Here is a 25,291-nt window from a genome sequence, read left to right on the forward strand (position 1 = left end):
GTCAGGCAGGAGAAAGCAGCCCTGGTCAGCCTGAACCTGGAGACCAAGCTGGCTTTCAGGGACGGCGAGGGAGGAGAAAGCCGAGCACCACCGGGGCTCTGCCAGGGCCAGTGGTGCTTTGCAGCTGTGCTCTGACAACATGAAAGAAAGGGAGAGGGATGATGGGGATGATGGCAGTGGGATGAGGAGCCAGCAGCAGGTCATGGGGCTCGAGAGGCTCTGGTTGTCAAGCTACCTTCTTTATCTGCATCCTTCGGCTGGGCTTTGGGTGGTGCTGGGGATACCAGGAGAGCCTGTGGAGGAGCCAGGGGGAAGCCGCATGCAGGTGGGGGCTGCCATGCCCCCGAGGTGACACGCTCCCTCGCTTCACAGAGCGACCACCCACACAGCCTGGCTCATCCTTCAGGAATCTGGCTTCTCAACTGATTGAGCCCCCACCCGCAGCCACTAGGCTCAGTGAAAGAAGCCTGGCTTGCCCCGGAGGATGAGGGAGACAGTGGAAACACAGGGACTGGGGCAGCAAAGCTCTGGAGGTCCACCTACTGTGGTCCTTACAACTGGGAGTATCCCCTTGTTCTGGGTATTCCCAGAGCCTCTGGACAGAGAGAGCAGCTTGCTGGTCATGATGTGATACCCAGTGCTAGAAAACAGGCCTTATGAGGAGCGGCTGAGAGAGCTGGGGGTGTTCAGCCTGGAGAAGAGGAGGCTGAGGGGAGACCTCATTGCTCTCTACAACTACCTGAAAGGAGGTTGTGGAGAGGAGGGAGCTGGGCTCTTCTCCCAAGTGACAGGGGACAGGACAAGAGGGAACGGCCTCAAGATCCACCAGGGGAGCTTCAGGCTGGACATTAGGAAAAAAATTTTTCATGGAAAGGGTCATTGGGCAGTGGAACAGGCTGCCCAGGGAGGTGGTTGAGTCACAAGGTGCCGAAGGACACGGTTTAGTGATTGATGGGAATGGTTGGACTCAATGATCCGGTGGGTCTTTTCCAACCTGGTGATCCTATGATTCTATGATTCTAAGTGGTTTCCCCTTGGATCCCTGCAGGAAGGAGAAGATGAAGGAAAGATGAAGGAAAGCTGCCAGCCCGCGCCGTGTGCGCTCAGGGTGTGTGGAGGCTGAGCCTGTGGTGTGCAGAGCATGACTCGACACGCCGGGTGGCTGAGCCAGCCCTTGCCCGCCTGCACCCATCAGTGCTGATCAGCCCCGCGCAGCCCCAGGGACCAGCACCACTGTCAGGATTTGGAGGTGAAAGCCTGCATCCTGTGGCCATCCCTTGGGAGAGGTGACTGGGGCAAGGCCAGGTCACTGGTGCTTCCCTGCAGCCTGCGAGGAGACAGGAGGTCTCACAGGAGATGTCTTACCTGCAGACACCAAGGTGCAACGTCTCTGGCTGCTTCAATCCTTCACCAGCATCCCTCGGGAAGGTGTTGCAGGCTGATGGGGCAGCTCAGCTCCCACTGGAGAGGCTGTCACGGGTGGGCAGGAGGGGCACCGTGGCTTCAGGGGACAGGAGAGGCACGCTGGAGCCCAGCACCACTCTCAGAGACCTCACAAGAACACTCAGCAGCACCACAGGCAGGATAATACCGCTGCATCTGCAGGAGCCCAGGACACAGAGCCCAGCCCTGCAGAGCTGAGGTGCTTACCACACGTGGGGACAAGCTGCCCACCATCTCCCAAACCCCACAGCACCTCCACATCCCATCAGAGGGAAACAAGCGCTGCAAAGCTGTGGCTGCCCCATCCCTCCTCCCTGCACCCCCGAGCTGGGAGCTGCCAGTGCAGGGAGCGATGGGCACAGCACGGCCACCTCCCCTGCGTGCGCCAGCTCTCTGCTGCCCCATGCCAAGCTTTTCCCTCACCCAGGGGCTGGGAAGTGGCAGCTGCCCAGCTCCCAGCATGACACCAAGGGCTGTGAGGCCAGGTTTGGCCACAGGAGCCCCCGCAGACCCTGGAGACCCATAATGGGGACCCTGGAGGAGTGGCAGCGGAGCATCACGGTGTGGCAGGGGCACACAGCAACCGCTCCTCAGGCAGGGAGCAGCCTGTTGGCCTGGGAAGTTGGAATTGTTCCCAGAATGCTGCCAGCTGTGCTGCAAGAAGCTGCTTCTCGCAGGGGGCTCACGCAGCTTGGTGGGGCTGGGAGTATTTGTTCCCCCCTCCGACGGCCACAGCAGACACTTCCCTGGTTGCAGCAGCTCGGGGCAGCTGTATCCTCAGCAGAGGAGCGTTGCCAAGAGGAGTAGCTTTGACTCAGAGGAGGCAGCCCTCAGGAGCCCCTATCCCAGCCTTAAAGGACAGGGGTGAGGACACACTGGACCGCTGTCCGAAGACCCTGCACCAGGGCTCACTGTGGATCATAGAATCACCAGGTTGGAAAAGACTCATCGGATCATCGAGTCTAACCATTTCCATCAAATACTAAACCATGTCCCTCAGCGCCTCATATGGTCACTGTCTTCCCAAGAGATGGAAATACTAAGTCTCACCAGTGTTGTCCTGCTGCTGAGCCACAGGGCAGAGGCACGGCCAGCCCTGGCAGGGCAGGATATTGCTCTTAGAAGTGACCAGCAAGAAGAACCTGCTCAAGAGGAGTTTTCCCACCTCAGCTCTCCAAACCCAGCTCTCCTGCAGCCCCTGTGCCAGGGGAAGGCTGCCCCTTACTCACTCCCCCAGTTTTGCATCTGGGATGCAGCTCTGGTGGCTGGGAGGACGGGCTCGTTGCTCAATCCTTTCTCTTTGCCTCCATTCAAGCGTTTCACAACCTGCACCAACACCCCCTAAAAACTACCTGGGGCTCCGTATAAATTTCTGGCGGGGCTCATCAAAGAGCCCCCCATCCCGCTCGTCGTGGGGCTTGGCCGCTCCTTGCGCAAGGGACGCCCAGCAGAACCGTGAGGAGCATCTCCCGCGGCTCGAGGGCTGGTGGGGACGTGCGGGGCGGCACTGCAGCCCAGCAGGCAGCCGCGGGCACGTGCTGCACCACGGAGGGAACGGCACAGCTTGCACCGGGGCGCGGCAGGGGCCCAGCCTGGGATAGGCAGGGGCACGGAATGGGGTACAGACTGCTGAGAGCCAGGGGCACGCTGCAGTCTCTGGAGATGGAGGTTTCGCAAGGAACATGCGCCACGCAAATTCCCTCACCTGCAGGAGGCCACTGGCTCTCCAGTGACTATAGGATGGCCTGAGTGTTCCACGCAGCAGCCACGGTCCATGGGAAGGATGATAAAGGTTCGGCCATCAGTCTGCTTGGGGTGGCAAGGAAGCTGGGGACCCCATCACCCAGGGGACCGAGGCTGCGGGAGGAGCTGGGGGCACCCCAGGGCATAGGGGGAACTATGCTCCGGAGGGATTTGAGCAGTTCACGAGACCAGACTTGTCCTCCTGCTCTCCCCCGCGAGGCTGTGCCATTGCTCCTTCAGCTCTTTGGCTGGCTGCCCGACTCCAGAAGAAAAGAATAAAAAGGACGAAGCATCCGCCCTGCCCCGTCGGGTGAATCGCTGTCTGTCGCCATGGGAACTCCTAGAATCATAGAATCTCCCCCCAGCGGACCCCCCCGGGATGATTTCATATCTCCATGCAGCAGGGCTGTGTCACCAGGATGGCACGGGGAGGGTGGCCACAAGCATCTCCTGCGAGGAACTCCACAGCTGTGGTGGTGGACATGGGGCAGGATGCTGCAGAGCTCCAAGGGAAGCTGGAGAGCAGCCCAGGTGAGGGTCCTACAGAGGTACGGTCTGCACCCGCAGAGCGCATCCCCAGAGGAACAATGACAAGGGGCTCTTAGAGCTCTAGTTCCTTGCAGAAAACCTTCTTGCAGCACCTCTGTGCCCCTCCGTGCCCCTCCTCATTGCCATCATGGGTGAAGGAGGGTAGGAGCCTGTCTCTGGCTCCCCAGAACTCTTGGGAGCCACCAGCTTGGGACCGCGGGGACCTCAGCCCTCTCCATCCTCTTCAGCGAAGCTGGGGCAAGGTCACTTGTGAGTCACTGTTGCGTGTGTGAGGCAGACACAGAAGATATTTGTGTTCCTATGTCACAGGGGCTCTTGCCAAGCGCTGCACATCTGGAACAGCTGTAAACAAAGCAAGGGAAGCCGGAGAGCCACAGTGGAGAGTAGCCGGGGGCAGCAGGGACCTCCAGCCTTGCAGCAACCAGGCAGGGGGAAGGGGTGGAAAGAAATGCAGAACAACCATGTGGAGCCCAGATGCCCAGGGCTCAAGCACGCTCTCCCACCGCCTCTCCTGGAAGCCCCACAGAATGCCAGGGCATCCTCTGCCCCACGTGAGCAGAGGCAGGGACTCACCAGACTCACTGCCTGCTGCTCTGGTTCCTAGAAGCACTGCTCACCAAGTGCCCCACGAGAGGCTCCAGCCCCACTCACCATGTCCAGGAGCAATTATCACTTCACAGATCCATATCTGGAAATCACATCCTCCAAGTATCATCGATAGCAGCAAGACTGTTTCTTGACTGCTACGAGCACTACTTGAGACTGACACAGTGTCCATGAAGGGATTGTGAGTTTGGTCTATACGAGTCTGTACAATGCTCAACTGAACCCAGAGAAGCTTAGAATAGTTTTCTGAAGCTAAATACACACTAAATCCTACATCTCAAAGCAACACAACTTTAATTCCATAGATTAAACATTCAAATAAAGAACAAAAAGCACTCCTTCCCCCACCCCCCGAGTCAGCTCACTCTTCCCTAAATACAACAAATGAGAGAGAAGCAGCATGTTCTCCTTTTCCAGCTTTATCCGAGTGCCTACTCTGAATAAAAGTTACACAGAAAGCAGTGCACAGCACCAGGGCTGTTTTACAAAACGTTGCATCCGTTTTGAGTCCTTGTGAGCTGAGAGCAGCACACACAGAGCATCTTTATTTTGTGCATCTCACTGAGTGTCGGGACCCCCATTCACAGCAGCACCCAGAAAAGCTGAATGCTCGACGCCGCACTGCAGACCCTTGGTAAAACTAGGAAAAGCACTCAGATATTCAGGCTCCTGTTTCAAAAATCTTAATTAAGTAATTAGCCCCACTCAAGTCAGATCATGTGGCACCTGATCCAGCTTCCTCCACTGTCCTCATGCTATGCAGCTCTCCCACCAAGGCAGAGAGAGGAGCCTTAAATGACCCCCGGAGCATGGTGGGGGCTCAGTGGTGGGTGGTGGGACAGTGGGCAGGGTCTCCAGAGCACCTGGCAGGTGATCCAGCACAGGCACTACTCCTATCGATACCCTCTTTGTACAAAACCATCCCTTCTGCTCTCACAGACGAGAGCTGGGACCTCCCCAGGCTGCCACCCCCAGCAGCTCCGTCGTCCACTCCTAGGGAGGTGAGGAACCTGGGCACCGTGCTTCCAGCAGCTTTTCTGGGCATCCCCAGCAACGGGCTCGAGGGGTAGCAAAGCCAAACCTCAGCCCAGCAGCCCCACTAAAACCTCAGAGGCCTCAGGAAAGAAAAATGTGTAAAGGGAAAGAGCTGGAATAAAGAGTCACATGGAAATTGAGAACCACTGATCCTCTTTGGATGGCGTGTGGGGTAAAGCAGCTTTTAATGAGGGTGTTCAGGGCTCAGACTCGCCCCCTTCCAGACATGCCACTAAAAGAAAGAGCCGAGACAATGGAGACAAGTCCTGCTGCCCTGCCACACTCAGCCTCGTGTCTCATAGCAGCCTGGGATGGCTGGAGCTGGCAGTCAGGCCTGGGTGGGTGCTTTGTCCCTTGGTTTTGCATTCAGTGAATAGGCTGAAGCTTAGATGAGCCGTTCCCTTTTCCAAAAGGGAAATGAGATTTCTGGATACGCACCTGGATGCTGCTGCTCACCACTCCTCTCTCCTGGTTTACGAAGTCCCTGCTGTGCACAGGGACTGGAGAACAAGCCTTAGGAGGAGCAGCTAAGGGAACTGGGGGTGTTTCACCTGGAGAAGAGGAGGCTGAGGGGAGAGCTCGTTGCTCTCTACAACTGGTGGGTCTTTTCCGACCTGGTAATTCTGTGATGCTATGATTGAGCAGGGCAAGCCCGCGAGTACTACCCTCACCCCAGCAACCCTGCAAGCCTGCTGGGTGACACTTCATCACAGGGAGGACTCAGCCCTCCTCTGAGCAAACCACACTCTGATGGGGCCAGCGGGGGGTGGGAAATCCCTGTTCACAGCCACACCGACACCTCCATCAATCCCTGCACCAAGGGGTCTAAGGAGGGTGAGGATCTGCGAGCATAAAACACCACCAGAGCTGCGCTTCTGCCCCATCTCCTAAACACCACTCACCTCTCACTCCCACTGCCGTTTTCCACCAGCCTTGGCAGCAGAGCAGGGACAGAAGCCCAGAAGGTAGCAGGCTCTCCTCCCCAAAGCTCTCTGGCACTGAAGAGCTGCACAGCTCCAAGCTGCACTTCTCCGAGAGCCTCTCCACAGCTCCCCGCTCCCCTGAGGACAGGCTTGGCTCAGCACCTATGATTCGTATCAACTGTACTTTCCGGGGGGGTGTAATTAGTTCAAGTGAGGCAACTACTGACAATTGGCTGCTGCGGCCCCTCACTTGGCAAGCTCCAGGATCCCAAACAAGCAGCTCACATATCAAAGGGGCTGCCTGCTCCACAAGCAGATCCACCCAGTGCATCTGCTCTGGCCCCGGAGCTCCACACTGCGGGTACCGACACCTTTTCCTGCGAGAGATCAGGGAAACCTGGAGCACCCAGCACAGGTCTCTAGCAAGAACCCCCCGTTTCCACTTCAAGATTTTATGTACATGGAATAGCTCTGCATGGGGGAAAGAGGCACTGAAGCTCTGTGCAGGTGGTATTTAAAGCCTTGAGCAAGGCGCACACAATGATGCACAGCATCCTCCTCTCCTCCAGCCAAGAGACAGAGAGCCAGGGTGTCACGGAGGGAGAGCGATTGCCTAGAGGAAGGTGGAGGCGTGGGCTTCAAAGAGGGAGCTTGACTGGGAGAGGATAAGACAGGAACGTGCGGAAGGGGAGGGAGCAAAAGCCAATTCATACATCAGACCAAGTTTATCAGTGTAGTCTACTGCGATCCCAAGTAACCTTCCAAAACAAACCTCTTAAGCCATTTGACCCTGGTGAGGTGCAGCCTCACAAGCACCGAGTACAAGGGCACAATCACTTACTTCCCTGCTCCTGCTGGCCACACCATTTTTGATACAAGCCAAGATGCCATTGGCCTTCTTGGCCACCTGGGCCACTGCTGGCTCGTGTTCAGCTGCTGTTGACCTGGTCCTTTTCCACCAGGCAGCTTTCCAACCACTCTTCCCCAGGCCTGTAGTGCTGCAAGGAATTGTGGCTCAGATGCAACACTGAGCCTTGTCAAACCCCATCCTGGTGACAAGTGACCTTGCACTTGGCCTTGTTGAACCTCATGAAGTTCACATAGGCCCATTTCTCCAGCTTGTCCCGGTTCTTCTGGATGGCAGCTTGTTCCTCAGGAGTGTCAACTGCACCACTCACTGCTGATCCCCATCTGGACATTTAGCCATAGACCACTGCCCTCCGAGTGTGACCTTCCAAAAAATTCCTGATCCACAGAATGGTCCATCCAACAGATCTGTCTCTCTCCAGTTGAAGGAGAAGGCTGTGGTGGGGGACCACGCCAATGACCTTGCACAAGTCCAGATAGATGACATCCATAGCTCTTCCATTGTCCACTGATGCAGTCGACTCCATGACAGAAGGTCACTAGGTTCATCAGGCATCGTATACCCACCGTGTGCTCTCTCAAGGTTCCCTTCTGCATGTCAAATAATGCAAGAGAATAATTCTTTCCTATTTTATTAACTAACTGTGTTCTTTAAGGACCCTAACATGAAGAATAAATGGAAGAGCAAAGGCTTCATCTTTCCAGTCAAACTACAGTGACTCGTTTCTTTTCGTTCTGGGGCTGCAGGTCACTGGTCTTGTCCCGGAGCAGCACAGGAGGTGCTGACGGGCTGCAGGGGCCAGTTTCCAGCTGGATTCAAGAAATTGCTGAGATGATCCTGTGGAGAGAAGAGGCTGCTGAAGCCCTCAGCTGCAGACGGGATGCAGGATGCTCTTCCACAGCGTGACCCAGAGCTGGCAGGGCTCTGGGTCAGCTCAGAGGCAGAGGTCTGCTGGCACACCTTGGCTGAGGTGGACACCTTCACTTGATGGTCCCGCTGAGCAAGGGGACTCCTCCAGGCAGGTTCCCTGGTCAGGAGTGGGCACTGGTGCCCATCTCACCTTCTAGGGCGATCTCACCCCATCCTCATCCAGACCTTGCTTTGCCTATGGATGTCACTCCTGAGGGCTGCTCTAGTCTGGGCAGGGTCACAGCTTGACCAACACAGGCTCCGGTCAAAACAGGCTCCCAGGAAGGTGGCCCAGGAGGTAAGAAGCAAATGGAAGCATTGGACAAGACCAGAAACCTCAGCAGAGTGCCAACCAGTGCCTCACCATGCCACAGCAGCCTGACCAACAACACTTTGTGGCTTCAAGCAGCCACTGAAGGGAGCAGTGCGGGGTGGGAAAGGGATGACTCACTCTCTTCTATTCCTCCACATCCAGATTCCAAGACAGGACAACATCATCATAAGTGGCAGGGAATATATGACTCCTGCTGTGACTACCATCAGGAAGGTTTGCACGTCTATGTGCCAGTAACCACTCGCGGAGCTCTGGGCCTCAGGAGCACTTGCTGATTTGCCAACCACATCTGGAGGAGCAATTTGGAATGTTAGTCTGTCCTGCATACCCCTGGAAAGCTTGCAGCACATTTGATAAGGCCAAGATGTTCTGTTTCCATCCAGTGCTGGTGCCTGGAGATGCTTTCCCAGCCTTTGGGACAGGTTGTCCCACTGAACAAAACTCAGAAGGAGAGCACATGGGGAGGGCAGCTGCCTGACCAGTTGCTCCTTCAATGGACATGGACAAAACCCATCCCTGCATCAGAGAGGGTCACCTCCAACTCTCCCTCCCCCCCGGGACCAGCTCCAACTCCCCTGAGGGGTTACACCAGCTGACCATGGGACAGCGAGTACCTGGCATATCAGTGGTTTGCATCGCTTCTTCTTCATCAGTGATTTGTATTGCCTCTTCTTCATCAGCGTGGGCTGGCGCTAAGCCACTGCTCCCTTCCAAAAATGCCTCCTGCGCAGCATCTGTCTTTTCTTGAGAAAGAAAGCAGAACAGTTGGATCAGGTGAAACCGCTCCCTATCCGGGAGACAGCATTGTCAGGAGTCAATCCTTCTCAAAGACATGGATAAGGTCTAGAAACAAGGCTATGCCTGGTCCCTGCTCCAAACAACAGTCACGCCTGACCTGCTGGAAGACCAGGAAACCACAGGCAATCTTCTGGTTTGCATTGCAGACTGAAGGTGATGCTACAAGCCTTCCTTCAAAGGGGAGAAGTGGCAGACAAGCCAGACAGGGAAACAGCCCTTTGGAGAAGGCTCTTCTGCAGGGCCTTCAGCCCTGTAAGCACCAGTAGTGGTCACATTTGTCCCACCCCAGCTATGGGTCTGCAGCCAGGAAAAGGAGCACAACCCAGAAATCCTGCCCAGTCAGTCTTGCCCCCCGACTTCCAGCCCTAGGAAAGGGCAACCAGCATCGCCTGGGACCTTGCTCCTGCCTGGAACAGGTCCAGTGGGCAAGCAGTGCTGCACGTGAGCTGAACACAAGTTCAGCACGTGCCAAGCCTTCAAATCTGCCTGCTGACATCTGCACAAACCAGCTCTGAGCCATACTGGTTATACTGGGGCAGCAGCTGCCCCTGGCGCTCAGCTTGAGCCACAGCTGGCAGCAGAAGCTCTGCATCATCTCCGGAGCTCACCAGCACTCGCAAGGTGTGAAAAGCAGCATCGCTGCCGTGAGGCTCTGGTTGACCCCTTCCTGCGGCACAAGCTACACCATATCTAAACACATATCCAAAACCTCTGTCTACAGAGTCTCACGGCTAAGGCAGAGAAAAACATACTCACCATGTCCTCCTCTTTTCACTTCCTCCAGCACTTGCTGGAGGACTTCAGACAGCTTTGAAAACTCTTCCTCTCTTGCAGTTTGATGCTTTGCTCTTGTAGGACCTTAACAGAAAGGATTTGGTTGAACTCCACATGAATAAATTACAGAAATCCAGTGCTTAGCTTGCAAGGTCAGCAGAGACTGCTCACCATGGCGATGGGAGTGGGGCCGTGGCACAGCACCCAGCTGAGGAGGTGGAGAAGTCCTCTTGATGTGCATATCTGTAATGAAACACCCAGAGAAGCTTGCGTCACCTCTTGTGTTCTTCATCAGCAGAATTGAATCACAGAAGTAGAAACGGGATCACACGAGGAGAAGGCACACACAGAGGTGCCCAGATGGGTGACCTCTGAGCTAGCAGCTTTCAAAGAGAGGAAAAAGGCACGACATACCCACATGACGTCCTGAAGGCTTAGTCCTAGAACCCAAGGAGGAGTTTGGAAGGCGTTTGTCTACAGGCACAGCTGCAAAGAATCATAGAATCACCAGGTTGGAAAAGACCCACCAGATCATCGAGTCCAACCATTCCTATCAAACACTAAACCATGCCCCTCACCACCTCATCCACCCATCCCTTAAACACCTCCAGAGAAGGTGACTCAACCACCTCCCTGGGCTGCCTGTTAAGAAGCACAGGACAAAACAGCTCCCATGAGACAGTTCAAGATACCTCAGACTGGAGCAACAGCGAGTACCATTCCAAAATGGGATTGCTCTACTGTGTTCATCTCTCCCTTCCACTCAGGGACATGGTGCAAAGAGTCATCACGTGCCTACAGTGGCACCGTGCTGGTGCCAATGACCCACATGCTGATCTTCCAGTGGAAAGAATTACCTGGAGCTCACCCCAGCTCTAAACTCAAGCCCAATAAGCCTCCCTGCCTTGGCAGCTGGCACTGGGAGCAGCTCAGGCTGCCAAAGAAAGCTTTGGAAGGCAAAGCACCCCAGGGCACATCACTGAGCCCTGACCGTTCCCTCTCCACTCTTCTCCATCTCTGCATGTTGGCCACAGAAAGAGCAACGAGTGTTTCACGAGCAAAGAATAAAAGGGAAACACTCCTTCTTCCTGCTGACTTATCTGTGGAGTTGCCCTCAGGCTCGAGGACAGGATTATCCCAAGAAGCTGGAAAGCCGCTGGCCTAGAGAGAGTCTTAAGGAAAACAGCAAGATGAGTAAGTTCCTACCACAATGTCAATATTCAGGGAAAAGACCATTGAGAACTTACCTCTTGGCTGCTTTGAGGGCTCTGAACCAACATCCAGCTGAGAAGCTGGGTAACCACCACCCTTACCTAGAAGCAAGTACAGATGAGAAACATTTCCATTGCATGTTGGGATCCACTTCTGCCTTGGTGAGCCACAGGCCCTGGAAGGGGGTCAGGTAACATTATGCGGGAGGCAAAGCTGCACAGTGGCCAGGGGACCTCTTGGCTGGCTCCTTGTAGCTCTCCAAACACCCTTTCCAAGCCATGTGCAGCACTCCTCAAGGAGCAGATGGACCAACATACAGTCCCTTGGGGCCGTCTTACTGGGGAGCTCTCACCACACAGAGAAAACCCTCACTAAGGCAGTGGAGGAAAAAGCATCATCTACCTTTATCAGAAAGAAGAACCTTCTTATCGTCTCTCCAGTGTCGCCAAGGACCAGCCCAGACAGCTCTGGCATGCACAGCCAGCAGGATGAAGAGAAGGAGTTGGCACGTGGGAGCCATTGCTGTTGCACTTGCACTATTCCGCTGCTGCTGCTGCCTGGGCCAGTGGCTGAGTGGTTGGAGCTCAGAGGCAGCGCCAACCTGTGACCTCACAGTCAGGCTGCAGCTGAGTGGGGAAATCTCTCAGGGTGCCCATGGGGAAGCTCTGTCCAAGGGTTGGGACACAGTCCCTTGCAGGGCTGAGCCCACAGCTCTGCCTGTTTGCTGGGCTCTGTTACCCGGGCAGCAAGGAGCTCACAATCCCCCAGAACAAAAAGAAACCACAGCCAAGTGATTTCTGACCTCCTCGGGTGCTGTTACCAACAGCTCAAGAGGTTGAAGAGATCCTGTACTTCTCTTATGCCTAAATCATAGAACAGTTTGGGTTGGAAAGGACCTTAAAGATCACCCAGTTCCAAACCTCTGCCATGGGCAGGAACACCTCCCACTGGATTATGTTGCTCAAAGCCCCATCCAACCTGGCCTTGAACACCTCCAGGGATGGGGCAGCTACAGTTTCCCTGGGCAACCTGTGCCAGTGCCTCCCCACCCTCATCGTTGTGTGCACATACATTGATAGATCTTTGTTGTTGGGTGTATATATTGATGTATCTTCGTACATACATTTACCTCTATATCTCTGTGCTTGCATATATACTTAATACACTGTGTAGTAAACAAGTGTGAATCTCATCATTTTCAAATCCGATTAAGCCGCTGATCAGTTTGATTATCTCACATACATCGAATCATTTTTAATCACTTTGCTAATCAATTCATAACTAAGGGTTAATAGGAATTTTGCAACCTTACTTTAATCAATTCTAAATTGCTGATAAATCAAAGTTTCCTAAATTCCTGTTTGACACCAGAACTCACCGCAGTACAACCTCCTTTCAGACAGTTGTAGAGAGCAATGAGGTCCCCCCTCAGCCTCCTTTTCTCCAGACTGAACAACCCCAGCTCTCTCAGCCCCTTCTCACAACCCGTGTGCTCCAGACCCTACAGCAGCTTCATTGTCCTTCTCTACACACAATCCAACACCTCAATGTCTTTCCTGTAGCGAGGGACCCAAACCAAGCCAAACGGCTAAAGTGGGTGAAACAGCCCCACTAACAATCTCACCTTGCCCAGGGAGCCAGGAAACATATTTATTAGGTCACCTGGGCCATCTCCAGTTTCAGTGAAATTGTCCTGTTCTAGGGATGGTTCCAACTCCCTCCTCTGGCACTGCCACTGGCCTTCACCGGGCAGCGGAAACCGCAAGAATAGGAGGGGAGAGATCCAGTGAAAGAGCTCCCTTTTTCAAGGTCTGGGAAAAGCACTGAGGTTGGACACTTCCGTTATGCCAGACACTTCCCAGCTTGAATTCCTTCGGGCTGAGGCTGCTTCAGTGGAGAAACAGAAACATATGCCTACAGGTCAAACAGCACGAGACCTGGCAATGAGATTAGAGATTCAGTTCCTCCAGCACCGAGGGATTCAGCTGCCAAATGCTTGATGACTCTCCACAAAGTCCAGGTTATGCTTCCAGAACCCACTATGGCTCAGAGTACAGGTGTCTTTACCAAGCAATAACGTTCTTGACTCCTGAATGGGTTTCCTCTCCTCACCTTTTACATCCCCAGTCTGGCTGGTCAAAAAGGTTGCTTATCAAGGAAAAATGATCATCGTAAGCCTCTCAATCCTTACAGCTGGCGAGACACCTCTGTTTTTGGAAGTGCAGAAACATGACAGGCACTACAAGGCACAGCGCCACGGGAACTGCAGCCAGAAGATGCCAACGTCTTGGGCACAACTCAGCCTCAGCTCCCACCTGCTAGCAGGCACCCAACGCACCTCAACAGGGCCTGCTTCCTAGTCCAGACACTCAGATTTCCACATAGATAAAAGCATCTACGAAACACCTTCCAACGCTGCCTTAGCCAGCCACCCTTGCAAAGCTGCAGCCTCTTGGGCAGGAGGAAGCGGGTGCCAGCCCTCGCTGCAGCGCTGGGAGCTCGCTGCTCAGCACAGCCAGCCTGCTGCCTCTGCAGAGAAACAGAATAACGTGGAACACCACAGCTAAGAGGGGGCTTAACCTGTTCCAGAGTAGTTTGGGACGGCCTGGAGTATTACTTGAGAAAACCAACCATTCCCAAGCTTAGAAAAAAAACTTGTGCTAAAGCAAGGATGTACATCTCCTGTTCCTTGTACTTCTCACCAACCGCAAAGCACCCTGGAAGCTCACCTTGGGGGGCAGAATATATAGCAATAGAAGACAAAAGGATTACAGTCTGATTGCACCCAAAAACCAAGACAGAATCATTTACTGGTTCCACAAGGCTCAAGGCATAAGTGAGCTTGTTTAGTTTTTCAGCACTCAGTGCACTTATAACGAGCCAGAGCTTGCGACGATAGTTAAACCCAAATTGCATCAAGAACATTTAACAGTTTCAAACTTGCCTAGTATATGCAATGAGTTCAGACACACTGACTCCCACATCAAGAATCCAGATTCAGCACAAATGATTTAGAACACTGGATTAGTCTCAAGTGTAATGACTAACTCCTAGAAACTTTTACACTATTTTTAAATCCCACTTGTCAGGGCAGCACCTGGAAATTATATGAGAATCCAAAGGAGAGTTATCCCAAACCCAGAAATTAAATAGGAGAACCTCGCAGCTTCTCACAGGAGCTATGACAGGCTAGTGCCACCTGGTGGGAGACTTTGCCACAAACAGCAATGCCCACTGCGCACAGAAGGGCACAGTGGAAATGGAGCAACCCTGCCAGCCTCGTACCAGGGACAAGACTTTCTTCAATCAGCCTAAAGACAAGACCTCTGAACCAGGACGCTGCCTGCGCAGGACAGAGAAGGCATGACTGGAGGCAGACAAGATTCTACCATAAGCCCTGAATAAATGAAGACTGATTCGTCCAGTATCTCATCAATATGGCAAGATTAACAACGTCTACACACATGACCTGGCAAGACACAGTTGACTCCCAGCAGAACCAACTCCATATAGGATACATTTATTTGGGTTTTTATACATTTAACACCAAGACAACAGCCGTTTTGATGGGACTCATCATGCCCCTGGTGCACAAGACGTTCAGAGCCAGAGGGAACCTGGCACAGTCCACAGTTTGCTGTTTCCAACCTGCAGAGACACATCCTAGAAACGGATCCAGTACATGGCACTGCGGATGCGGTTGTAATCCAAGAGCTGTTCAATGGGACCTGGGTGAACAGAACAAGAGTCAGTCACTGGAGATGTAGTTAAAAGTCCCTGTGCAGCTTCCTCTGGTCTTAAAGCAGATGGTGGTAGAGCAGAGCCTGCTCACAATCTGGAGCAGTTATGCACAAAACCAGGCAACCACAGATCAAACCTGCAACAGGAAAACCAGCAGGTACCATCTCCTGACAGAGACAATATTCTCGTTTCCTCAGAGTAAGTTTTTTTTCTGATGCTGCTCCACAGTGCTCAGTACAGCTCCACAAACATGTACGAAATGCGGGGAGCCACCAAGACACAGAGATTTTGGCTAGTTCATTCCCACTTCCTGTTCAAAAGGCATCTCCATTTTCCAAGCTGCTCCACTTTGAAGGCCAGAGGAAACAGCTGCGGGGAGGAGGGGAATCCACAACATACAGGAAGGAGGCAGCAGAGCAGAGCTGAGCTGCTCAGGCAGGTTTTCTGCAAGGAATTTGTCCTTGGCCAGACAGACATGCCAGAGCAGCACACGAGAATCAGGTCCCTTCACTTCCCTTACATAAACCACCATGACCCCAGGGTAAGGACACCTGGCAGATGCCGCCAGGCCTGCACCCAGCAGGACTCCCAGACTTAGTCACAGCTCCACAGCAAGGGGAGTGGTGGGAGGACAGCCAGCAGCTCGCTACCACTGTGTCTCCATCACCTGCAGGTTTAATCTCCTGGCAAAAGTGCCTTGGCACATCTAACGTGCAGAGGTAGGAGGATACCAGCAGACCCAGAGCAGTTAGGAGGCCAGAAGAGATACGTGCAAAGTGCCTGCAGCTCCCTTCCACCATGTACTAATTGCCGTGTGCTACTTACCAACCGCTGCAACTGCCGGGCATTTGTCATAAATGTATTTACTGCAGACATCTCTCACCATTCTTGCATCAACGGCCTAATAAATATCAAACAAGCAATTAATAACCCTTCCAGCAGACCCGCGTTTCTCAAAGGTGCAAGTTACTGTTGCCATTCTATACCACGATCATTAATAAGAGATTGTCAGACTCCTGGGGCCACCTGCGCCAAGTGCCCAGCTCTTATCTGCGAGGACAGATAACGTTCTCCACAGCACATTCTTCTGAGTGGACACAGGACATGGCAGTTCAAATTCTGAAGCCTTCCAAGGGGGACTGTGGCTGCAGAATTATACAAACTAGATACTGGCCACCTCTAAGGAAACTGTTGAAGGAATTTCAAGTAGTGCTGCTTAACACAGGCATATGCCTTCTTTCTGGGATGGACTGAATCCAGCCACAGGTACACGAGACACACTGAGTCTATGCCAGATATTCTGACATATTTGTACCAGAGTCAGTGAGCTGACCACCTGGATCCCCAGCAGCTAAGGGAAACGTAAGCCGAATGTTACTGAAGTAAACTAAGGCCAGAAAATGCTGACATCAACCATGCTCAAGTCCTCCAACCAAAAGAGATACCTACAGCAATCCTGGCATCCCATTCCTCCAGAGGGATACGGCGTCCGTAGTTCAAGAGATGGCTGCCAATATTCTCACACACTGGGGTAGTGCCTAGATGTTGAAGATATCACACGGTTAATATAGCAGAAAGCCATCCAGAATTGCACAGCCTGATCAGATAGAAGCAACTCCTGTCATTAAAAAGCTTCTAGTGAAGTACCAGTCTTAATTACTGGCAGGACTAAAGCAATACAAAGATTGCCTCACTGGTTTCCAAAATGTTACAGCCAAGGCAGAGCAGGCAGAACGTTATTCACTCTCAGCAATAGAATGACTAGAAGTTTACCGAATCAGAGCCAGCCTGCAGCACAGCAGGCTGAGGTCAGGTGCTTCAAAAACATGGGAGAAAGAATGCAGAGAGGAGAAAAAGAAGCTTTGCCCAGCTCCTGCCAGCAGTACTGCAATGTCTGGAAGAACTTTTGCTTCCCAAGACAGACGTAAGTGGCAACCTCTGAAAGTTGCACAGTGGCCAATCTATAAACCAGAACGTACCATCCAGCTGAGCCACCATGGCATTTCGGAGATAGTTCTTGGCTCTCTTCACCTCTGACTCTGTGGCACTAGTGCACAGACGCATCCTGGAGAGGAGATGGAAAGACCACTAAAGCTCTTAAAGATGTTCATCTGCTCAGACAGAAAATGAATTTCTCCCTTTCCCAAGACTCTGCAGAAATAAGCCACTATCAGCATGACTTCTCTTGCAGGCCTGAGATGCATTCTTGATCACTGCAGAGCGGCTAAAAACTGGGGAGCTCTGAACAGCAGGAGAGAGAAAGAGCTCAAGCTTACAGGCAGGGCATATCAGCCACAGGTTACATGCTAAGTTAGACTCACAAGGTCTAAACAGCTCTGGTGCCGGCTCTAGCTTGCCTGTCAGGCACAGCAGCCAGCGGTCTGCAGTACGCTAACACAAGAGAAGGAAGGCTTGTCAGCTATTCCCACGCATGGCAAGCTGCTATGGAAACTGATGCTGAAAGAACAAGACAGTTCTACAAAGTCTGTTTGGACTCCAGCTGCGAAATCCCTTCCTCCCCTGCCAACTGCAACGTCTCTGGGACAAGGGCTAACTTCATCTGCTCCATACACAGCACGGCTCACTCTGAATCTCAGATCTAGTCTCAAACCATTAGTGAGACATATGTGTATGCAGTAAGACAGAGAGACAGAAGACCCCTGAACACTGGCAGGACCCCCACAGCAGGGCATTTATCAGCCAAAACACAACACTCTGAAAGGCAGGAACTCTGCCCACTTTGCTTAAGCTGACAAGACAATGGAGATACACGTCTTGGGTACTGGGAAAGCCTCATCTCTAAGGAATGATCTCACTTATACATTAAAACCCCAAAGCCTCACTGTTAACACTTGGAAGCACGAAAGACCTGAAGAGCCCTAAGGGATTAAAATAGCTCCTCAAAATCCACAACCTAAGACATTTGCAAAAACCAGGATCACTTAACCTGAATGCGAGCTACTAAGAAGTTCAAACAGACACAGCTCTCTGAAGACATAATGCACTCCCTACCAGCCCAGTCTCACACAAGAGGGTCAGATCTTAAACACAAACTCTTGCCAGAGTTGTACTTACCACTCCCCCTGAGCACAATACAGCATATCATCTATGGACAGAGGATCGGAAACAAAATGGAAACCAAAGAGGCCAGTATCAGAGTAAGAGGTGTTGAATGTCTGGAAACTGTGGCACAGATTATGCTCCACAGCAAGCGCGGCCAGCCTGCTGGACTGATTCTGTAAATAAAGAGATACCATCAGCCACTTTAGCCTTACAGTTTCCTCACAGCTCAAATTCTTTCCAATGAAGCTGTTTTCACAAAGACCACAGACAAGACACAACAGAACAATTTGCTGAAGCAGAGCTTAATTTAGGCATTTCATGTGGTCAACAGATGAGATTCACTGGTGGAAAAGCCACAGACAACAGTCTAGGAGTCCATCCAGCAAAACCATTTCCTTTCCCAGCCACAGATCAGGGTTAAGGACAGTTATACAGGTCAGACATTTCAGACAAGAATGGATGCAACACTGGGATTATAAAAAAGTTCCACCTCCTTTGCCATTTTAAGATAACTTGCATGATAACACTACAGCCTGCCCATCCTGCTTCCATCACCTCCCCCACTGAATGGTTAATTTGTAAGGGTAGAAATAAGCTGCTGAGAATTAATCAGCTAAACCTCTTCCAAACTTAGCAGAGAAGCCTCAATTCATCTCCCAGCATCACTTCTCAGGAACAGTCCTGGATTAGCCTTGATTACACCTCCACCCTACTTTCCAGACTCCTGACCACTTCACAGTTGGAAGCCGAGTACAACAGCCTCCCATCAAGCACATTCAACCAGAGTCTCCATAGTATTTTGTATTAAAAGGCTCCAGGCTCTCCCTGTCACACTCACAAGCCTCTTACCTTGCCACCTCCGAATGTGCGGTCATAGCGCCCAATGATAGCATTAGCCACATTGAGGACAACGTTGTCTGGATTAGCCCATCCTGGTCCCTCCACGGCAAGGGCGATATGGGCAACCGGCAGAGCATCATCTCTGGCACGGATCTAGAAAATCATCAACGAGCAGAGAACTGCGTGAGCATAGTGGCTTGGGTTGCAGCCAGCTGCACTGACAAGCTGAAAACCTTAGGGACTCTATTACCACACTGAAAATAAAAGTCACAGGCACTTCTGAGCACAAAAGAGCTGCTCCACTATGAGTTTTTCAGCAGATTATGTGAGCAAGAGCCTCACATTCCTAATGGATTTGTTCCTAGCTAAAACTCAACATGCTGTGGCAATAAACCCCAAGAAAAGAAGATGTGGGCACTACCAAGATGCTGTACCATCAGCTTCTCTGAGCTTACAAACAGATTTTTCCTCTCAGAAGCAGCTGTAACTGGTTTCACATTCATTCAACAGTTTGGCAACAGCCGCTTATTTTGTTCAGGGACCAAAACAACTTTACCTCGCTCCCTGTGAAGCGACAGGGTGGGAGGATAGGCACAGCATCCTCTTTGTAGGTAAAAGGCACACCACTGAAGTGTTGCTTAGCTACATCTACCAGCTCTTTGTGGGAAATACCTGGCAATCAAAGAGAGAGATTTTCAGTCTTATACAACTCAATTTAACAAAATTATCTGATTTTACATTAGAGATGGGTCACAGGGGTTTGATCACCAGCTTGAAAATATCCAGGCTTCCCAGAATCACAAGAATCCAGAACTTACCGCCAGCAGCTGCCAGAACCATACGAGGTGCCTTGAAGTGAGTATCAACATACGAAGCTAGATCTGCTCGAGTCAGACGCCTAGAAAGAACACAGAGACCCACTGGATCAGCATCTGGGAGCTGGAGGGATGAACGGCTTAGGAGAAGCAAGTTCACAGCAGTGATGATGTTGGTTCTCTTAGTTATGGGGTAACAATGCTTTTTACAAGCAAGACTGCGCTGTCTATGCTTTCTCTGTGCTCTAATTCTGGAACACAGAACAGAAACTGGTGGCTGATAGAGTTAAGAAAGGACTGCAAGACTAGAGAGTACTGACCACAGTCACTGCGCTACCAGTACCCTAAAAGATGCATATGCTCAAGGCCACTGCTTTAATAAACACCCCTAGCTGTTAATTTCTCTAATGATATCAGATATCATTTCTCTAATGATATCTAATGATATCAGAAGACTCAATCTGGCCCTGCCCATCTCATGTGTTGCGTGAAGGGGATTCTAGAGGAGTATGTGTGCAGCATTATGCTTTCACCAGCACCAGTGGGGAAAACACAGTCAAGACAAACAAGAACCCCACGGGCAAGGATCACCTCTGTGTACAGACCGGTTTTCTTGTGCAGTCACCACTAAGAAGCAGCAGCCATGCACCCCAGGGGCTGAACCAGTGGCCTGTGTACCACATCCAGCCTGTTGCTCACTTGATGTTCTCTGTGGTCCCCTCGACAGTGCGGGCCAGCGCAGTTCCCTGGAAAGCAGTGGCATGAAGGTAGTCAAAGGCAACATCTGTCAGGTTGCTGTCGATTTCTTTCAACTCCTGAAGGATGACGCCGCGTTCTTTCTCGACCTGAGACTCCTCCAGCGCACAGTTCTGCACGATGTCAGCCAGAAGTTCTACAGCTGCAAAACATTCCCTATATTAGCAATCCTGCTGCTTAACTGCTACCCAGCGCTGCTGACAGGAGAAGGGATGTAGGCAGCAGGAGCGCGGCAAGAAGGATGAGTAACAAACCACATTGGGGAGCGGATGCAACATAATAGAGACAAGTACTACCGATTCCCACCACATCGGAGACAAACAGCACCATTCTAGCATGAAATCTCCAAGTTAGCTTGCAGAGCATCACTCTCAGTGGAAAGCAGGTAACAACTGCAGAAGGTGAATTGTGTCAGAAGCAGGAGCTGCTGCAGAAACACGCTGAATCCTTACACGCAGCTGATGATACCTACAGCGTAGCCCACATAAATAGCAGGGCCCACAGCTTGGACTCAGATCACCACCTCTGGACAAAACCAACCCAAAGAGGAGTCCACACACGGTGGTACAGAGCACAGGCAACACCAGCAAGAGATAAGCACTCCTGACACTGTAGCTGCCACTGACCTGCTTCCCAGCACCATAAAACAACCATAGCTTACTGAACTCCCCTTCCCTCTTGGCAATACAGTGCAGCCTGACATATCAAGAGCTTTGTGAAACTGGTTTTAGGAACACACAAACTTGAAGCATTACGTCATGGCTGTGCTCTCTCCAACTACCGGCTAGAACCTCCAGCTTACTGCTTCACCACAACTTCATTCCCTCGTCTGTTCTCAGAAAGGATGCTGGTGTGAGAGAAACACAAGCACACACATTTGCTTCACTCTTAACTTCCGAACCAGACTTTTCCCACTGGCCATCCTACCTTTGGGCATGTCCTTGGACAAGGCTTTTATGTAATAGGCAGTCTGCTCACGCGAGGTGTACGCGTTCAGGTGAGCACCCATACTCTCCACCTCCTTCTCAAAGGCAGCACCAGGACGCTTCTTGGTGCCCTAAAAGAACACAAACACAATTATGAAATGGAAAAGATTCTCTGTCTTGGGCAGAACTAAAGCAAGGAAAAGAACAATAAAGACCTAAAACAATAAAACCTATCACTTGATCTATAAAGGCCAGGAGCAGGTACAGAAAGCAAGAGGTTTAAAATTTGCTTTATTTACTTTAGCCAAAAGATGGTTTAAGCACATTTTGAAAGACCAAAATAAATCCCAGCAGGTAAGGAGATCTATGCTAAAAGACAACCGTGGCTGAAGATCACATTGGTGGAAGTAAATCAATTACAAGCTGAACCAAAATAAGCAGCTTTCTAGCTATCCAAGCAGTGATATTCAGAAGAAGCCAAAACAGAGGCAGAAAACTACCTCCAATGCCAAGCTCATCTCTTAAGGAGTCAGACAGAAGCTGCAGTTGTTTACAATGGCACAGGCTGGACTTGAGCCAGCAAGTCCCAGGCTTAGATGCCTTCTGCTCTAGGGCTGTTCAGCAGACACTTATGTTATTATATAGAAAGGTAAGAGTTGTAGCTTCTAAACTTTGCTGGTCCACTAAGAAAACCAAAGAAAAATAAACGGCTACAGGAAGCACTTCTTTGAGCTCTGCCTGCTAACATGGAGAAACGAGCTTTATAACACATCACTGTGTGACTGCTGCAAAGTAGCTGGGAACTCACTTGTTACTTGCAACTTTTTTTCCTTTAAAAGGGGAAACACCAACTAGCAAATAAGAGTTGCCTTAATTCACGCATGCTTGCAAGCAGCCACACATTCAAACTACAAGCACCATACAGGCTAGGTGCCTTCTGAAATTTATTCATATACTATGTGCAAAGTCTCTGGGACTCAACCAACCTAATTTACACTCTCTTTTAACAGTTACAGCTTCTAAAGTGAGCATAAAACATTTAAGTCAATATTTAGAACAGTTGTCCATGCAGTCTTGCGCCAGACCTTGCATACCTCCTCACCTTAAAGGCCAGGTGTTCAAGGAAATAGCCAGCTCCGTTGTTCTTCTCATCTTCATGGCGGCTCCCAACCCCGATCCACACACCTACCTAATGGCAAAAGCATCAACTCCACGTTTTAGGAAAAAAAAAAAAGAAACAGCATGTTCAAGCTCTATGCTACAAATATAACAACAAGGACAAGAAGTATCCTCCACAGACATCACACCAAAATATGAATAAGCACCAGCAACAGCTTCCCATACATATTCTGGCTTTTTATCTGACAGTTTCATAAAAGCCTTCTTGCCAGAGGTGTAACTGCTACTGGTCACTCACTACTTAGAGAAAAACTGTAAGGCTGAGAAAACCTGTAAAGCATGAAAGCTTAACTATAGGCTTTTACAAAGCCAGGTGAAGCCTTCTACTGCTATATTAATCCCACCAGTTAATAGAGAAGTGGTAGGGTCTTTGTTTTGGAAGACCAGCTACAGACAAAGCCGATTGTTTCAAGTAAGCCCTTCACCCACCTTACACTTACCGTGCAGGTGGGCTGATTGGACTCCTCTGAAGCCACGCGGAGACCGTTTTCCAGGGTGGTGACTTGGGTCTCTGGGATATTCTGGAGTGTCTGGGCATAGGTGGCAGCACCTCGGTTCCTTGTCAAAGTCCATAAAGCTGCCTAAAAAAAGAAAAACAAATAAATAAATGAAAAAATCAGTGCCACTACCACCTCAACCAGCATCTCCCAGGCCCCCTGGCTCCAAATCCCCCAGGCCTCCAAGCCCCCCTGGCTTCCAGGCTCCCTCCTCGTCTCCCAGGCCCCCTCCCCCGTCTCCCAGGCCTCCTCTACCGGCTCGGCTCGGCTCCCCGTCCCGTCCCGTTTCCCCCGCCCTCACCGAGGGCCGCGGGCCCCGCAGCAGCGCTCGCCCCGCCCGGCACACGGAGGACGCCGCCATCTTGTGTCCTCGCGACCGCCCGGGCCGCAGCGCGCGTGCGCGAGGGGTCAAGCGGACGCCGGGCACGCGCGCATGCGCACTGAGGGGGCAAGGGGCGGGGGGCGTGCGGGGCGGCGCCCCCTGGCGGGGGAGGCGGGGAGCGCGGGGGCTGCGGGCGGGGGGCGAGGGGTCGGTGTCCGCCCCAGTTACCGGCCCCGTTACCGGCCCCGTTACCGGCCGCGAGCTCCGCCACCCCCCTGGGCGGCCTGGGGCAGTGTGGGACCGCTCTTTAGGTGAAGAAGTTTTACCTGATGTCCAGTGTGACCCTGCCCTGGCGCAGCTTGAGGCCGTTCCCTCTCGTCCCAGCGCTGTCGCTTGGCAGAAGAGCCCAGCACCCGCTTCGCTACAACCTCCTTTCAGGGAGGAGCAGGCGGTGATGAGGCCTCCCCTCAGCCTCCGTTTCTCCAGGCTGAACGACCCCCATTCATAGAATCACCAGGTTGGAAGAGACCCACCGGCTCATCGAGTACAACCGTTCCCATCAATCACTAACCCATGTCCCTCAGCACTTCATCCACCCATCCCTCAAACCCCTCCAGGGAAGGGGACTCAGCCCCCTCCCTGGGCAGCCTCTGCCAGGGACCAATGACCATTTCCATGAAAAAATTTTTCTTAATGTTCAGCCTGAACCTCCCCTGGTGGAGCTTGAGGCCATTCCCTCTCATCCTGTCCCCCGTCACTTGGGAGAAGAGCCCAGCTCCCTCCTCTCCACAACCTCCTTTCAGGTACTTATAGAGAGCAATGAAGTCTCCCCTCAGCCTCTTCTTCTCCCTCAGCTGCTCCTCACCCCTGTGCTCCAGACCATTCACCAGCCTCATTGCCCTCCTCTGGACATGCTCCACCAACTCTATATCTTTCTTGGAGTGAGGGGCTCAAAACTGAACCCAGGATTTGCGATGCGGCCCCACCAGCACTGAGTACAGGGGCACAATCCTTTCCCCACTCCTGCTGGCCACTGATCCAAGCTGCTCCAAGCCAGGATGCTCTTGGCCTTTTTGGCCTCTGCTGGCTCCTGTTCAGCTGCTGTCGACCATCGCTCCCAGGTCCTTTTCCACCTGACAGTTTTCCAGCCACTCTTCCTCAAGCCTGGAGCATTGCATGGGGTTGTTGTGACCCAAGTGCCAAATCCAGTGCTGAGCCTTGTTGAACCGCATCCCGCTGGCCTCAGCCCACTGATCCAGGCTGTCCAGATCCCTGTTTCTTCCCTCAAGCAGATCAACGCTCCCACCCAGCTTAGTGTCATCCGCAAACTGACCGAGGCCACACTCAGTCCCTTTGTCCAGATACTGGGTGAAGATATTAAACAGAAATGAACCCAACAGTGGGCCCTGGGGACACCGCTTGTGAGGAACGAGATTGAAACATAGCTGCCTCAAAGACTGTGGACCAAAGCCAGTCAGTGCTACATGGAAGAAAGTGGGGGGCATACACAAATTTGAGATTCAGGATGGCAACGAGCAAGCGCACTTGGGCAAAGATGGGGAGGACGTGACAACTTGGACTGAAGGAAGCTATAAAAAGCACCTGAGCAGTGCACACGTGGCGCTCTGCCCACCACCGACTCTTTGCAGGACCCCTGACTCTTCACAGGACCTCTGAGACCCCAACCCCAGCAGACCTTAGTCTGACCTCTTGCTTAACTTTTCCATCTTTGTTCCTCACTTTCCTGTTGCTGTCTCTCATCTACTGCTGTTTTTGCAATAAAGAAAGGCTTTTGATTTATGGCACTTGACCTTGTTTGTGTCTTTATCTCATCTCAGGGATTTCAAACAAAACCCTCCCCCAGCCTTGGCTAGGGAACCTTACACGGCCTCCAACTGGATTTAACTCCATTCCTCACCACTTGGCCATCCAGCCAGTTTTCCACTCAGGAAGGGCCA

General features: G+C 52.0%; 1 protein-coding gene across 1 annotated transcript; it reads right to left on the bottom strand.

Moving 5' to 3' along the window:
- Nucleotides 1–14,698: 14,698 nt before the first annotated feature.
- UQCRC1 (ubiquinol-cytochrome c reductase core protein 1) lies at nucleotides 14,699–23,428 on the bottom strand. The gene is made up of 13 exons (XM_069865483.1): nucleotides 23,313–23,428; nucleotides 22,955–23,095; nucleotides 22,438–22,524; nucleotides 21,337–21,466; nucleotides 20,353–20,551; nucleotides 19,657–19,736; nucleotides 19,395–19,510; nucleotides 18,848–18,991; nucleotides 18,011–18,171; nucleotides 16,915–17,000; nucleotides 16,385–16,473; nucleotides 15,761–15,836; nucleotides 14,699–14,922 (listed from the first exon to the last, which is right to left on the bottom strand). Exons 1-13 carry the CDS (start codon nucleotides 23,370–23,372, stop codon nucleotides 14,858–14,860), a joined length of 1,434 nt encoding a protein of 477 aa, XP_069721584.1. The 5' UTR covers nucleotides 23,373–23,428; the 3' UTR covers nucleotides 14,699–14,857.
- Nucleotides 23,429–25,291: the final 1,863 nt, after the last annotated feature.

This window comes from Phaenicophaeus curvirostris, chromosome 11 (genome assembly GCF_032191515.1).
Source record: "Phaenicophaeus curvirostris isolate KB17595 chromosome 11, BPBGC_Pcur_1.0, whole genome shotgun sequence".
In the NCBI taxonomy this organism is placed as follows: domain Eukaryota; kingdom Metazoa; phylum Chordata; class Aves; order Cuculiformes; family Cuculidae; genus Phaenicophaeus; species Phaenicophaeus curvirostris.